Source organism: Heteronotia binoei, chromosome 1, assembly GCF_032191835.1.
Source record: "Heteronotia binoei isolate CCM8104 ecotype False Entrance Well chromosome 1, APGP_CSIRO_Hbin_v1, whole genome shotgun sequence".
NCBI lineage: Eukaryota > Metazoa > Chordata > Lepidosauria > Squamata > Gekkonidae > Heteronotia > Heteronotia binoei.
This window is the reverse complement of record NC_083223.1, coordinates 1,483,504-1,498,373: the sequence shown is the minus strand read 5'-3', so window position 1 is coordinate 1,498,373 and position 14,870 is coordinate 1,483,504. Positions and strand designations below refer to the sequence as shown.

Sequence of the window (14,870 nt, the reverse complement as noted above, 5' to 3'; positions counted from 1 at the left end):
GACGGCAGGCTTCCATTTCAGTTTAAAGTCTGCCTGTGGCGCAGAGTGCTAAAGCTGCAGTCCTGCGGTCCGAGCTCTCTGCTCATGACCTGAGTTCGATCCTGGCGGAGGCTGGTTCAGGTAGCTGGCTCAGGTTGACTCAGCCTTCCATGCTTCCGAGGTCAGTCAAATGAGTCCCCAGCTTGCTGGGTGGGGGGGTGGGAAATGTAGATCATTGGGGAAGGCAATGGCAAACCACCCTGTAAAAAGCCTTCCATGAAAATGTCGTGGCGTGACTTTCAAGCCCGGTTATTTTGATACAAGACGGCTGGACAAATGTCAGGTTAATTCTCTGGTCCTTCTCCATTATTTACAACCCAGCAACCACTCAGGCTTTTCCATTTGGCAAAAGAATGCTTACGTTACTGGGGAAGGCATGCTGTGTCTAAAGGATGCACTCCCTAAACTTCACAGGCTCCTCATCAGTTCACACTGTGGTGAGAGAATGTTTTTGTAGTAAAAACGATAGTTACTGCTGTGCCCTTTGAACCTAACATTTGAACGAAGCGCCTTTTGTAATGGTTTATGATACCCTATATAGTAAGCATGCAATCTCTGGTATCTCAGTATTTCCAAGGACCATGTTCCTTGGGGCACCTTTGAATTCCTAAATAAACCAGTCTATTTGAAACAAAACAAAGGACTTCGTTATTGCGAACCTCGGGGCTCCACAGTGACATCACCCCAGAGTCGGAAATGACTGGCTCTTGCACAGGAGGCTACCTTAGGGGAGGGACGGTGGCTCAGTGGTAGAGCATCTGCTTGGTAAGCAGAAGGTCCCAGGTTCAATCCCCGGCATCTCCAACTAAAAAGGGTCCAGCAAATAGGCGTGAAAAACCTCAGCTTGAGACCCTGGAGAGCCGCTGCCAGTCTGAGTAGACCAGATTGACTTTGATGGACCCAGGGACTGATTCAGTAGAAGGCAGCTTCAGATGTTCATATATTTGGGAAGGGATGGTGGCTCAGTGGTAGAACATCTGCTTGGTGAGCAGAAGGTCCCAGGTTCAATCCCCGGCATCTCCAACTAAAAAGGGTCCAGGCAAGTAGGCGAGAAAAATCTCAGCTGGAGACCCTGGAGAGCCGCTGCCAGTCTGGGTATGCAAGACTGACTTTGATGGACCCAGGAGGGTCTGATTCAGTAGAAGGCAGCTTCAGATGTTCATATATTTGGGAAGGGATGGTGGCTCAGTGGTAGAACAACTGCTTGGTGGGGCTCAAGAGATGTCCCGGAATTACAAGAGGCTTCCGGGATGGACTCTATGATGGCATTATACCAGGGGTGGCCAAACTTGCTTAACGTAAGAGCCACATAGGATAAATGTCAGACGTTTGAGATCTGCAAGACATGAACATCAGATGTTTGAGAGCTGCAAGACGGGAGGGAGGGAGGAAAATAGATGGGGTGGGGAGAGGGAGGTGGAAAGAAAGCAACTTTAACTTTAAACGCATTCTTCTGGCTGGCTTGGCTTGGAGAAGTGATTTAAAGAAGGAAATGCCTTCTCCAAGCCAGCCAATGGGGCGGTGGGGGGCTTCCGAGAGCCACACAATATGTGTGAAAGAGCCACAGTTTGGCCACCCCTGCATTATACGCTGCTGAGACCCCCCCCTCCCCAAATCCTGGCCTTTCGAGACTCCGCCAGGAATCTCTAGGAATTTTCCAACCCTGTCCTGGCACCTTATTCTGCAGCCAAACATGCTACTGTTTTCTTCACCAGATGTGTGCACATGAAAACTAATTGCCAGAACTCAACTTTGTAGGTCATAAAGGTGTTACTGGACTCAGACTTTGTTCTGCTGCTTCAGCTCAGCACGACAACCCACCTGAATCTGTCTTCATGGAAGACGGTGCTCTTACGATGGGACGTAAATTTCTGCCTCTAAGCGCTTCTCCCTTGCTTTCATCAAGCTGATTACATTATAACTTTTTATCTTTGCATCCTGACTCCCTTCTGCATCTGAAGGACTCAGAGATTCCAGCTTGTATCTGACAAAGGGAGGTTTGCATTTGGAATACACGTATCCGTATGTGTGCATTAAGGATCAAAAACGAAGGAGGAGGAGGAGGAAGAGCAGGAGGGGGAGGGGGAGATCGGACTTATGCCCCGCCCTTCCCTCAGAGTCTCAGAATGACTTTCAATCCTCTTCCTTTCCTCTCCCCACGACAGACACCCTGTGAGGCAGGTGGGGCTGAGAGAGCGTTGACAGAACTGTGACTGACCCAAGGTCACCCAGATGGCTGCATGTGGAGGAGTGGGGAATCTCCAGGGGAGTTAGGGAAACAAACAATATTGGTCAATGTCTGCATCAACAGAATTCTGTCAGTTTTCTTTTGATATTTAACTGGAAGTTTGGAAGGAAAAGCACCATGAGGCAGCGTGGTGTAGCGTGGTGTAGTGGTTAGAGCGCTGGGAGACCCAGGCTGGAATCTGCATTTGTCCCTTGGAAGCTCTCTGGGTGACCTTGGGTTAGTGACACTCTCACCCTCTCCTATCCCATAAACATGTAAGCCACCTTGAGCCTCCAGTGGGAAGAAAAGTGGAATGTGATTGAAGTACATATAAGCAGGCGTTGAATTCAGCAGGCGCTCACAGCAGTATAGCTCCTGAACCTTTCTGAGGGTTCCCCCTCCTCCCACCTACCTGAATAGTAGGTGCAGCTGCATAACAATCCCTGGAGAGCGGGCAGCCAGCCACCCACCCACCAGGGGCTTTGCTACGCCCCCAGCAGCCCTCATTAACCCCTAGAGAAGCCCACGCCACCCTTTCTCCACTTCTGATGGGATTTTGGGCAGCGGGTGGCTTGCTGGCCTTTTGACTGTGGGGGGGTGGGTGGCCAAAGAGAGCCCCAGGTGAGCGAGACCTGCTTGGGCTGGCTGGATCTCTAGCCAGCCCAAGCAGACCTCGCTCGCCCGGGGCTCTCCTTTCTTGCATCAGGTTTCTTTTGGCTGATGTGGGGAGGGAGGCCTGGCATATGGTGGGGAGGGAGGCCTGGCATATGCTAATGAGTGCCACCACCTATTTTTCTACAAAATGACCCCTGCCTATAATGACCAATTGTGAGAAGCTTCTATCCAACCATGCACAGGCATGGAGACCATGCTTCTCTCTGATTTGCAACAGTCCCAAATCAACTCCCGGAAAGATCATTCTTGAGGCCGCAGCACTTGCAAGAAGGAAGAGCTGAGTGGATCAGGGGGCTGGAGTGAAGAGATCTCCCTCTCCCCTCAGCCAAAGAGGTAAGAGTGATTTCACCCCCACCCCCCCTCCAACTCAAGCGAGTATTCCTCTGGGCTGGGCCTGCAGCAGAGGGAGTGAACCGTCTGGGGTGGTTAGAAGAAGCTGGAGGAACAGACGGAAACATGAGAAATCTCCACCATTCCATGTGTGGAAGATTAGATACAGGCCCAAAGAGTTGCAATACAAGGCCAATAAAACACACGCACACTTAAATAAATCCTCATTTAAAGCATCTTCCCCTTCCTTAAAAGTCAAGTGAGCTCAACTCCAACTCAAAGTCTGCCTTTATTTATTATTTACTGCAAGCGTCTAATTTACAGTTGGCAACAAAAAGAAGTAGAACTCCCCCCCACCCCACCCCACCCCACCCCGTCCTTCGACAGTTTGGCAAAATGTAAGGTTTTCTCATTGCTGAGAAGACTATGCACTAAATTGAAGCCAGCAATCTCAGGAGCAAAACAGCCAATTCTGCGTATCCAGGGTTCATTTACTGCATACATCAGGGGGTCTTGACAGATCTGTAACAGTGTGCACATTTCTATACATGTAACTTCGTATAAACACAAATATATCTTTATATATTTAAAAAGTGATATCTCTCGGATCTAGAGTTTGCTCCCTTTACAGTTATGGTTTTCTACAATCATGGTTTTGTCACCCTTAGTGTAGTTATTTCTGTTTATTTCACAAGTATCGCTTGACTCTGATGGTATCGCTTTACTCTGCTCTGGTTCGACCTCACCTAGAGTCTTGTGCTCAGTTTTGGGCACCACAATTAGGAAGGATATAGACAAGCTGGAAGGGGTCTAGAGGAGGGCGACGAAGATGGTGAGGGGTCTGGAGATCAAGTGCTATGAAGAAAGGTTGAAGGAGCTGGGGATGTTTAGCCTGGAGAGGAGGCGGCTGAGAGGTGATAGGATCACCATCTTCAAGGACTTGAGGGGCTGTCCTAGAGAGGATGGTGTGGAATTGTTTTCTGTGGCCACAGAAGATAGGACCAGAACCAACGGTTTGCAATTAAATCTGATGAGTTTTTGACTAAACATTAGGAAGAACTTTGTGACAGAGCACTTCCTCAGTGGAATAGGCTTCCTCAGGAGGTGGTGGGCTCTCCTTCCTTGGAGGTTTTTAAAGAGAGGCTAAATGGCAATCTGACAGCAATGGTGATCCTGTGAATTAGGCAGATCATGAGAGGGTAGTAATGTATGGGTGTGAGAGCTGGTGTGTAAAGAAGGCCGAGCGCAGAAGAATAGATGCTTTTGAGATGTGGTGCTGGAGAAGACTCTTGCGAGTCCGTTGGACAGCAAGGAGATCAAATCAGTCAATCTTAAAGGAAATCAACCCTGGCTGTTCCTTGGAAGGTGAGATACTGAAACTGAAGCTAATACTTTGGCCACCAAATGAGAAGGGAGCACTCACTGGAGAAGCCCCTGATGCAGGGGAAGATTGAAGGAAAAAGAAGAAGGGGACAGCAAATGATGAGATGGTTAAACGGCCCCAGAGTAAACTAATTTATGCAGTAGCTCACAACTTTAATGCCAGTCGCTCACAAAGTAGACTTTTTGCTCACAAATCTCACAGCTTAGATGGAGTATTGATGGTGGGGAAAGGCCCTGTTAGAACAGTTTACATGCAAGGAGTTTTTAAGATGGGAAAGTAGTCAAAGGACCCACTCTTTATTATTGTCCCTTCCTCTCCCCCCTCTTCTCATAGAATCATAGAAGGGGCCATACAGACAGACCATCTAGTACATTTTATCTCACCCTGAATCCAAAGAGCTAAGGTGGCGCACGTCCTTTCCTCATCTGATCCTCACAACAAGCCAGTAAGGTAGGTTAGGCTAAAGGAGAGATTCTGTTTCAAGGCAGGATTGCTACTGGTTGCCTGATTCAGGCTGGGAAGTGCTTTGAAATTTGGGGATGGGGCCAGGGGAGGACAGGGGTCACAGTGGTCTTCAGGGTGCCACTGGATTCAAAGTTTGTTCTCCTGCTTCAGACCAAGATGGCGACTCACCTGGATATATCTTCACCCCTTGAGACAGTTTAGAATTGAGAGGCCAGAGACGGAATGATAGTGAAGAAATACTCTCTGTCTTCCTCAGTGTACGAAGGTCCTTGCTCCTTACCAATTACCAATTTATTACGGTCAATTGACCAGCAATAACAATATACAAAATCTCATAGTCACAGAGCATGATTTCTGACTACATAAAAGCATTCAAATTCCACCAACGTTAAACCTTAAAAATGGCATCATTAACCATCTCTACTTTGTTAAAAACCTCCGCTTACTTATGGCTAAAAGCACAATATTTTGCTACTGCCCGAGTTACAGACTTCTTAGTATCTTCTGGTAAGTATTTCAGTAGCACGACACCTGCAAATTTCAGATAATTATCTATAGGTTTAAATTTAGAGAGTAATGGAAATATTAACGGATGTCTCTCTCTGGAATAGAGCTCACAGTGTAAAAAAACATGAGTGACGGTTTCAACTTCCTTTTCTGAGCAGATACAGCATCTTAGGTGGATCGGCCAGCGAAGGAAACTTCCTTGCAATAAATTAGAAGGGAGGGCATCAAAACGTGCCCTTGCTCCTCTATCATCCCCTTGAAGCTACCTAGTTGTCTGGCCAGGGGGGAAAAAGTCTCCAAAACTTTTTGCGCATGCCCAACCAGTGACAAGGAGTAAGCCTTCACAGTCAAGGCACTGTCAACGAGAACCCATGTCTCGTCTCATCTCATCTGTTGTGTTGTCCTGCTGTCCCCTTGTTCGGCCATAATGCCAGCAAGGCAGAGTTTTGGCTTTACCCAGTGTGGCAGCTCTGATTTCCAGATTCCCAAGCCGAACAAAACCTCCGTGACATCTGTCCAGCCTGCTGTCACTCAGCACTTCCAGATATTTTATTTCTCTTCCTTCTATCCTGCGTTCTAGCATTAACGTTCGCTCAGCATTCCTCCCTTCCTCCTTTCCTCGCAGTTAAGTTAGCTTCACACTTTCCAGGTTTTTTTTTTTTCATAAGGCAATGATATTTTGCCTGGCAATATGAAATGGGAGACGGCATCTACTTTGAAAGCTGTTTTTTTTGTTTTGTTTTTAAATTGAAATGGATCCTGACGGTTCCTACTGAAAAAGATATTTTCCACTAAGAAAAAGAGGATTTTTGCCTTGAATATTTCCAGTCAAAAACCTGTCCCATAAATCTTTCAGAGTTCTCGTTCAGCATTCTGTTTTGGAGTTATTTTAAAGCAGTGCTTCATTCTTCAAAAGGCAAGGCACATTTCAGAATTTATAACCTATTTCCTACATAGGAAATTCTAAGAACATGTAAACAATGAAGGAAAGACCACCAAAGAGAAAAGTGACAGGAAAAAAGCAGTTATTATTTTTGTTAAAAAAAATTCTGTTGGGGCAGAGAACACACTCTCCAGTCCCTGGTGGTGAAGGAGAACTCCTCTTTGACTCCATAACTCAGTCCGAAAAGTGTACCGCGGCCTTTCCTAATCTGTGTGAGCTTGTCTTGTGTGTGTGTTTTTTTTAAAAAGCAATTCAAAGTAGGAGAAAGGGGTCTTCAAAAATGTGACACACTGTTGGAAAATGGCAAGATTCAATGGGGAAAAGGCTTCAGTGTGTTTGATTATTACTGGCGACCGTATGAGAATTCTTCCATCAGCAGACTGGCCAACAATAAAATGTGCAAAACAGAGGCAGATTCTCACAGGCTCTAGAACCTCTGAAGGAATACAGACTGATATTTGGCATGAAAAGGCAACAAAAGTTATTCTGAAACATAAAGAGAGGTGAACATTTAGCCAGTGTGAGGAGGAGGAGGAGAAGGAGAAGAAGAAGAAGAAGATGATGATGATATTGGATTTATTTCCCGCCCTCCATTCTGAATCTCAGAGTCTCAGAGCGGTCACAATCTCCTTTACCTCACCCACCCCTCCTTCACAACAGACATCCTGTGAGGTGGGTGAGGCTGAGAGAGCTCTTACAGCAGAGAAGAAGAAGAAGACTGCAGATTTATACCCTGCCCTTCTCTCTGATTCAGAGAGTCTCAGAGCGGCTTACAATCTCCTTTATCTTCTTCCCCCACAACAGACACCCTGTGAGGTGTGTGGGGCTGAGAGAGTTCTACAGCAGCTGCCCTTTCAAGGACAGCTCTGCAAGAGCTATGGCTGACCCAAGGCCATTCCAGCAGCTGCAAGTGGAGGAGTGGGGAATCAAACCCGGTTCTCCTAGATAAGAGTCCGCACACTTAATTACTACACCAAACTGAGTGGAAGTATGACACACACATTTTTGCCTATGCCTTTCCACATAAGAGAGAGCATGAGACACTATGCATGATTTGTCATGCCCATAACTATAAGGGAAAAAATAGCGCTGTTGGGGGGAAACGAAAGAACGGCTACTCTATACCCCTCCAAGATCAGGAACAGACTGGTATGAAAAACGGGCACAAGAGATTCAAACCTCAACCACAAGATGAGAACACCACCTACCTCCTTCCTTCCTAGAAAATACCTCAGGGAGCAACCGTTACGCCATACCCTGGGAACACAGACCTCTTTCAACAGGGGTTTTAAAAATTCTTTGTGCTGTCCACACAACGCTTCTCACCCAGATTCTTGGGAACTTTCAATAGGCTACAAAAATACAGCCATGTTCACCACCACCCCCTCCCACGGTAAACCCTTCCCCCTCTCCGCCATTTGTCTTCCCCAAGACCAAGGCCGGATCCCGGTTGCCAAAGCGCTGACTCAAACTCAAGATTTTAATGGCACCCAACGATTTTAAACACAACACAGGCACCGTTAGCTTTGGTACAAGCAGATTCGGGTGGGTGGGCATTCTGGCCCAAAGCGGCAGAACAAAACTGAAAGCAACAACATATAATTCAAGATATAGCCTCTACCCTGAATAGAAACTTGATTCGTCTTCAAAATGCCGCTGAACTCGAACTTTGTTCTTCAGTTCAGACAGACACACGTAAGGAAGAAAATGGAACTTGAACCATAGATATAGGCGACTCCTCAGACTGAGTCAGTCTGAGCACACTGCCTTCTAATCTGACAGGAAGCAGCTCCGGTCATCTCTTTCCCGGTTTCCTACTCCATCTGACCTACCAGTTTCAAGATCTCCAGCATAACCTTTTCAAGTTAGAAGTGAAAAAGGAAGTCCTTCACCCCAAAGGGTGATTAACATGTGGAATTCACTGCTTCAGGAGGTAGTGGCAGCTACAAACATAGACAGCTTCAAGAGGGGATTGGATAAGCATATGGAGCAGAGGTCCATCAGTGGCTATTAGCCATAGCTTATTATTGGAACGCTCTGGGGCAGTGATGCTCTGTATTCTTGTGCTGGGGGGGTGGGGCACAGTGGAAGGGCTTCTAGCCACACTGGTGGACCTCTTGATGGCACTTGGGTTTTTTGGCCCCTGTGTGACACAGAGTGTTGGACTGGATGGGCCATTGGCCTGATCCTGCATGGCTTCTCTTATGTTCTTATGTGACAGAGAGTGTTGGACTGGAGGGGCCATTGGCCTGATCCAACATGGCTTCTCTTATGTTCTGCCTTCTCTGTCCCATGCATAATCTTGTCAACCTCTATCATGTCACCCCACAGTCGACGTTTCTCCAAGCTAAAGAGCCCCAAGCGTTTTAACCTTTCTTCATAGGGAAAGTGTTGCCAATCCTCCAAGAGCTTACAGGGCTCTTCGTACAGGGCCTACTGTAAGCTCTAGGAGGACTGGTTACATCAGGGGTGTGTGTGGCCTAATATGCAAAGGAGTTCCTGCTACCCCAAAAAAACAAACAAAAGCGCTGAGTATAAGCTTTTGTGTGCATGTGCACTTTTGAAGAATGAGCACTTTGAAGCATGCACACAAAAGCTTACATCCAGAATTAAACTTTGTTGGTCTTAAAGGTGCCACTGAACTCTTTATAAAAATATTAAATTTATCTTAAATACAGATTGTGCCGAATTGGGATCCGGGAGTTCCAGGCTTGAGTCCTGACTCCACGATGGAAGGGTGACTCAGAGCTATTGAATCTCTCTTAGACTCACCTACCTCACAGGGTTGGTGTTGTCAGGATAAAATGAAGGAGAGGAGAAAGATGTTGGGGAGAATAAGGGGCTATGGGCAGTGTTCCCCCTAAGCTGAGTTAGCGTGAGCTAGCTCACTGTTTTTTAGCCTCCATCTCGCATATTTTTCTCTTAATTTAGGAAAAATGGCCCCAGAGCAAACTAATTGATGCAGGAGCTCACGAAGTAGAATTTTTGCTCACAAGACTCCACAGTTTACAGGGAGTATTGACTATGGGTATCTGAGCACATAGCTATATTTGAGATTTGTTATTTTCAGAAAATTACGCTAATAGCATTCTTACAAAAGTCCTTATTTGTGCATCTTAAGGAAGAGACTGATTTTCAGAAGGACTCAACTTCCCACAAACTCCCCTCATCTTCTTTCCCTGGGTGTGTTGCTTATGAATTCGGAGACCAATTTCGATTCCAAGTTTTAAAACATCTTGGCCCCAGTATTTATGTAACATTTTCCATCCCAAGCCCCTCCCAAGAATTTCTGAATGGCAAAGGCCTACAGAAAGCCACCCACGTTTCTGAGCAGCGCATGGGGGGGGGGGGGTCGGTGCTATTTGTTCATACCCCTTTGTACGTACCGGTGCTGTATATTCCCTGGTGCAAAGAGGCAAACCCGATTCGAGTCTCGTGACACAAATCACCAGCCGGTCTGGAAACATACGCAGCTCTGTGCAAGGGAAGAAAGATGCGAGGAACATCCAGTCAGAGAACAGATAGATGCTGTAATCGACAGGCTCAGAAAAGCTCTTTGAATTGGTAGATCAGTTTAAGAGTTTAAAAATAATGCAGAAGGCAAAAACGTTTACCTCCCTCAGCCCAAAGGAAGAGGGTCAAGTGCAAAGTTTGGACTGCTCAAACCACAAAGCCCGTCACACAGAGTAGTAAAGCACTGGGCTGAATTCCACAGATCTGTACCGCCAGGGAAGACCTTTTTCCCTGATGGAAGACCCTCTTATATCTCAGAAAGAGGATCCTTCTTGCAGTGGAACACACCTCATTGGACGAGCAGATCCGCATGATCCTACCTAGAGCGTAACTGCTACTCAATCCACAGTTCACAGAGAGCCACATTCCTGTGTGGCATGTGGAACCCTCCCACCAAAAACACACTAAAGTAAGATGGCGGTGGTGGAAGGTGACATCAAGACGCAGTAAAGTTACAGCAACCCTGTAGATTTTGCAAGACAAGAGACGTTCAGAGGTGGTCGGCCAGTGCCTGCTTCTGCACAGTGACCCAGGACTTCCTTGGTGGTCTCCCTTCCAAATACTAACCAGGGCTGACTCTGCTTAGCTTCTGAGATCTGATGAGACCAGGCTAGACTGGGCTGTTCACTTCAGGATAGAAACATCTGCATCTGAAATATAACCCTGGATTTCTTTGGTGGTCTCCTATCCAAGTACTAACCAGGACCAATCTATCTTAGATTCTGAGATCTGATAAGACAGGGCTGATATGGTCAAGGTGGCCCCAAGTTATGCAGTGCTTTAGAGACAGCCAATGAGACTCCCCGGCAACACAACCTCTCTATGACATCACAGGCCCAGTCTGACATCACAAAGGAGATGAGGCTGGCAAGAGATCAGAAGGGAAAAGGACCCCCCTGCCCCCTCCCACCAGGGACAGCCAATGGCACTCCCTGGCAACACAAGCTCTCTACGACATCACAGGCCCTGCTGACATCACAAAGGAGATGAGTCAGGCAAGGAGGTCAGAAGGGAAAAGGACCCCCCTGCCCCCTCCCACTAGCGACAGCCAATGACACTCCCTGGCAACACAAGCTCTCTATGACATCACAGGCCCTGCTGACATCACAAAGGAGATGAGGCCGGCAAGGAGGTCAGAAGGGGAAAGGACCCCCCTGCCCCCTCCCACTAGAGACAGCCAATGAGACTCCCTGGAAACACAAGCTCTCTATGACATCACAGGCCCTGCTGACATCACAAAGGAGAGGAGGCAGGCAAGGAGGTCAGAAGGGGAAAGGACCCCCCTGCCCCCTCCCACTAGAGACAGCCAATGACACTCCCTGGCAACACACGCTCTCTATGACATCACAGGCCCTGCTGACATCACAAAGGAGATGAGGCCGGCAAGGAGGTCAGAAGGGGAAAGGACCCCCCTGCCCCCTCCCACTAGAGACAGCCAATGACACTCCCTGGCAACACACGCTCTCTATGACATCACAGGCCCTGCTGACATCACAAAGGAGATGAGGCCGGCAAGGAGGTCAGAAGGGGAAAGGACCCCCCTGCCCCCTCCCACTAGAGACAGCCAATGAGACTCCCTGGAAACACAAGCTCTCTATGACATCACAGGCCCTGCTGACATCACAAAGGAGAGGAGGCAGGCAAGGAGGTCGGAAGGGGAAAGGACCCCCCTGCCCCCTCCCACTAGGGACAGCCAATGACACTCCCTGGCAACACACGCTCTCTATGACATCACAGGCCCAGTGACATCACAAAGGAGGTGAGGCCGGCAAGGAGGTCAGAAGAGAAAAGGACCCCCCTGCCCCCTCCCACTAGCGACAGCCAATGAGACTCCCTGGCCACACACGCTCTCTATGACATCACAGGCCCTGCTGACATCACAAAGGAGATGAGGCCGGCAAGGAGGTCAGAAGGGAAAAGGACACCCCTGCCCCCTCCCACTAGCGACAGCCAATGACACTCCCTGGCAACACAAGCTCTCTATGACATCACAGGCCCTGCTGACATCACAAAGGAGATGAGGCCGGCAAGGAGGTCAGAAGGGAAAAGGACCCCCCTGCCCCCTCCCACTAGAGACAGCCAATGAGACTCCCTGGCAACACAAGCTCTCTATGACATCACAGGCCCTGCTGACATCACAAAGGAGATGAGGCCGGCAAGGAGGTCAGAAGGGGAAAGGACCCCCCTGCCCCCTCCCACTAGAGACAGCCAATGAGACTCCCTGGAAACACAAGCTCTCTATGACATCACAGGCCCTGCTGACATCACAAAGGAGAGGAGGCAGGCAAGGAGGTCAGAAGGGGAAAGGACCCCCCTGCCCCCTCCCACTAGAGACAGCCAATGACACTCCCTGGCAACACACGCTCTCTATGACATCACAGGCCCTGCTGACATCACAAAGGAGATGAGGCCGGCAAGGAGGTCAGAAGGGGAAAGGACCCCCCTGCCCCCTCCCACTAGAGACAGCCAATGAGACTCCCTGGAAACACAAGCTCTCTATGACATCACAGGCCCTGCTGACATCACAAAGGAGAGGAGGCAGGCAAGGAGGTCGGAAGGGGAAAGGACCCCCCTGCCCCCTCCCACTAGGGACAGCCAATGACACTCCCTGGCAACACACGCTCTCTATGACATCACAGGCCCAGTGACATCACAAAGGAGGTGAGGCCGGCAAGGAGGTCAGAAGAGAAAAGGACCCCCCTGCCCCCTCCCACTAGCGACAGCCAATGAGACTCCCTGGCAACACACGCTCTCTATGACATCACAGGCCCTGCTGACATCACAAAGGAGATGAGGCCGGCAAGGAGGTCAGAAGGGAAAAGGACACCCCTGCCCCCTCCCACTAGCGACAGCCAATGAGACTCCCTGGCAACACATGCTCTCTATGACATCACAGGCCCAGTGACATCACAAAGGAGATGACGCAGGCAAGGAGGTCAGAAGGGAAAAGGACCCCCCTGCCCCCTCCCACTAGCAACAGCCAATGACACTCCCTGGCAACACAAGCTCTCTATGACATTGCAGGCCCAGTCTGACATCACAAAGGAGAGGAGGCAGGCAAGGAGGTCAGGAGCGAAACAGATGGGCTAGGCGATGTCGGCCAGTCTTTATGCTGTCTTAGCTTATGGTTACCCTGTGGGGTTTTCAAGGCAAGAAACGTTCAGAGGTGGTTGGCCATTTTCTGCCTCTTCGTAGCAACCCTGGACTTCCGTGGTGGTCTCCCACCCAGGTACTAACCAGGTTTGGCCGTACTAAGCTTCTGAATTCTCATCAAAATGGGCCAGGCTGGGTCATTTGGGTCAAACGCAAGGGATATTCAGAGGTGGTTTGGCTTTGCCTTCCTCTGCGTAGCGACCCTGGACTTCCGTGGTGGTCTCCCACCCAAGTAGAAACCATGGCTGACCCTGCTTGGCGTCGGGGATCTTGTGGGGGTGGCCTTTCCTGAGCCATCCAGGTCAGGAGAAGGTAACATTAAAGATATTATGATTTAAGATTTAAATACACAAATATCAAATATATAAGAATGACTTTTAAATTTTCAGCATACTTTATGGGAAAATAAAAAACCCTACTTGTTTCTCCAAGAAGAGAAGCAGAGGAACAGCTTTATTGCCGTTCCGAAGAAAGAAGTAACTCCAGTGGGATTTTTTGATTGGAATGTACGTTTGCACTTCTAATGAAACGCAGGAGAAACAGGGAGGAAGCTGCAGCCTCCTTATCTGAACCGCAGTTCTACAGAAATACCACATAACATTTCCTTCCAAATTTCAGATAAAACCTAAACCACTGGCGGGCTTGATCAAGGCACAGACATCCCCAAAGCAGGGAAAGGCCCCGGCTCGGTGTGGGAGAACATCTGCTTGGCATGCAGAAGGTCCCAGGTTCAAATCCCGGCAGCATCTCCACTAAAACAAGTACCAGGCAGGAGGTGATGGGAAAGACCTCAGCCTGAGACCATGGAGAGAAGAAGAGAAAGAGAAGAGTTTGGTGTAGTGGTTAAGTGTGTGGACTCTTATCTGGGAGAACCGGGTTTGATTCCCCACTCCTCCACTTGCACCTGCTGGAATGGCCTTGGGTCAGCCATAGCTCTGGCAGAGGTTGTCCTTGAAAGGGCAGCTGCTGTAAGAGCTCTCTTAGCCCCACCTGCCTCACAGGGTGTCTGTTGTGGGGGAGGAAGGTAAAGGAGATTGTGAGCCGCTCTGAGACTCTTCGGAGTGGAGGGCGGGATATAAATCCAATATCATCATCATCATCATCATCATTTGTACCCCACCCTTCCCTTGGAGTCTCAGAGCAGCTTGCAGTCGCCTTTCCCTTCCGCTCCCCACTCTGTGAGCAAGGTTTCCTCTAAGCTGTAGAAACTTGCGAGCAGAAATTCTACTCTGTGAGCTACTGGTATTAAAACTGTGAGCTACTGCAGAAATTATTGTGCTCTGGGGTCATCCTTCCTGAGGTAAGGCAAAAACGTGTGAGCTGGCTCACGCTAACTCAGCTTAGAGGGAACACTGCCCGTTGGGGTAGGTGGGGCTGAGAGAGCTCTTGAGAGAACTGCTCGGAGAGAACTTGTGACTGACCCAAGATCACCCAGCTGCTGCATGTGGAGGAGGAGCAGGGAATGAAAACCAGTTCTCCCAGATTAGAGTCCACACTCCTAACCACTACGCCAAACCAGCATTTAAAGCTCTACAACTGGAAACTTAGAATACAGCAGACCTAAGAACAGGGGTGGCCAACGGTAGTTCTCCAGATGTTTTTTGCCTACAACTCCCATCAGCCCCAACCAGCAT

General features: G+C 48.7%; 1 protein-coding gene across 1 annotated transcript in view; it reads right to left on the bottom strand.

Annotated features, from left to right (window-relative positions):
* The window catches only part of SLX4IP (SLX4 interacting protein), a 120,741-nt gene that overhangs the window by 18,490 nt on the left and 87,381 nt on the right, over positions 1-14,870 (bottom strand). The window contains exon 6 of the mRNA XM_060257313.1: positions 9,957-10,045. Within this exon, the coding sequence (XP_060113296.1) occupies positions 9,957-10,045 (89 nt within the window). The remainder of the gene's footprint in view (positions 1-9,956; positions 10,046-14,870) is intronic.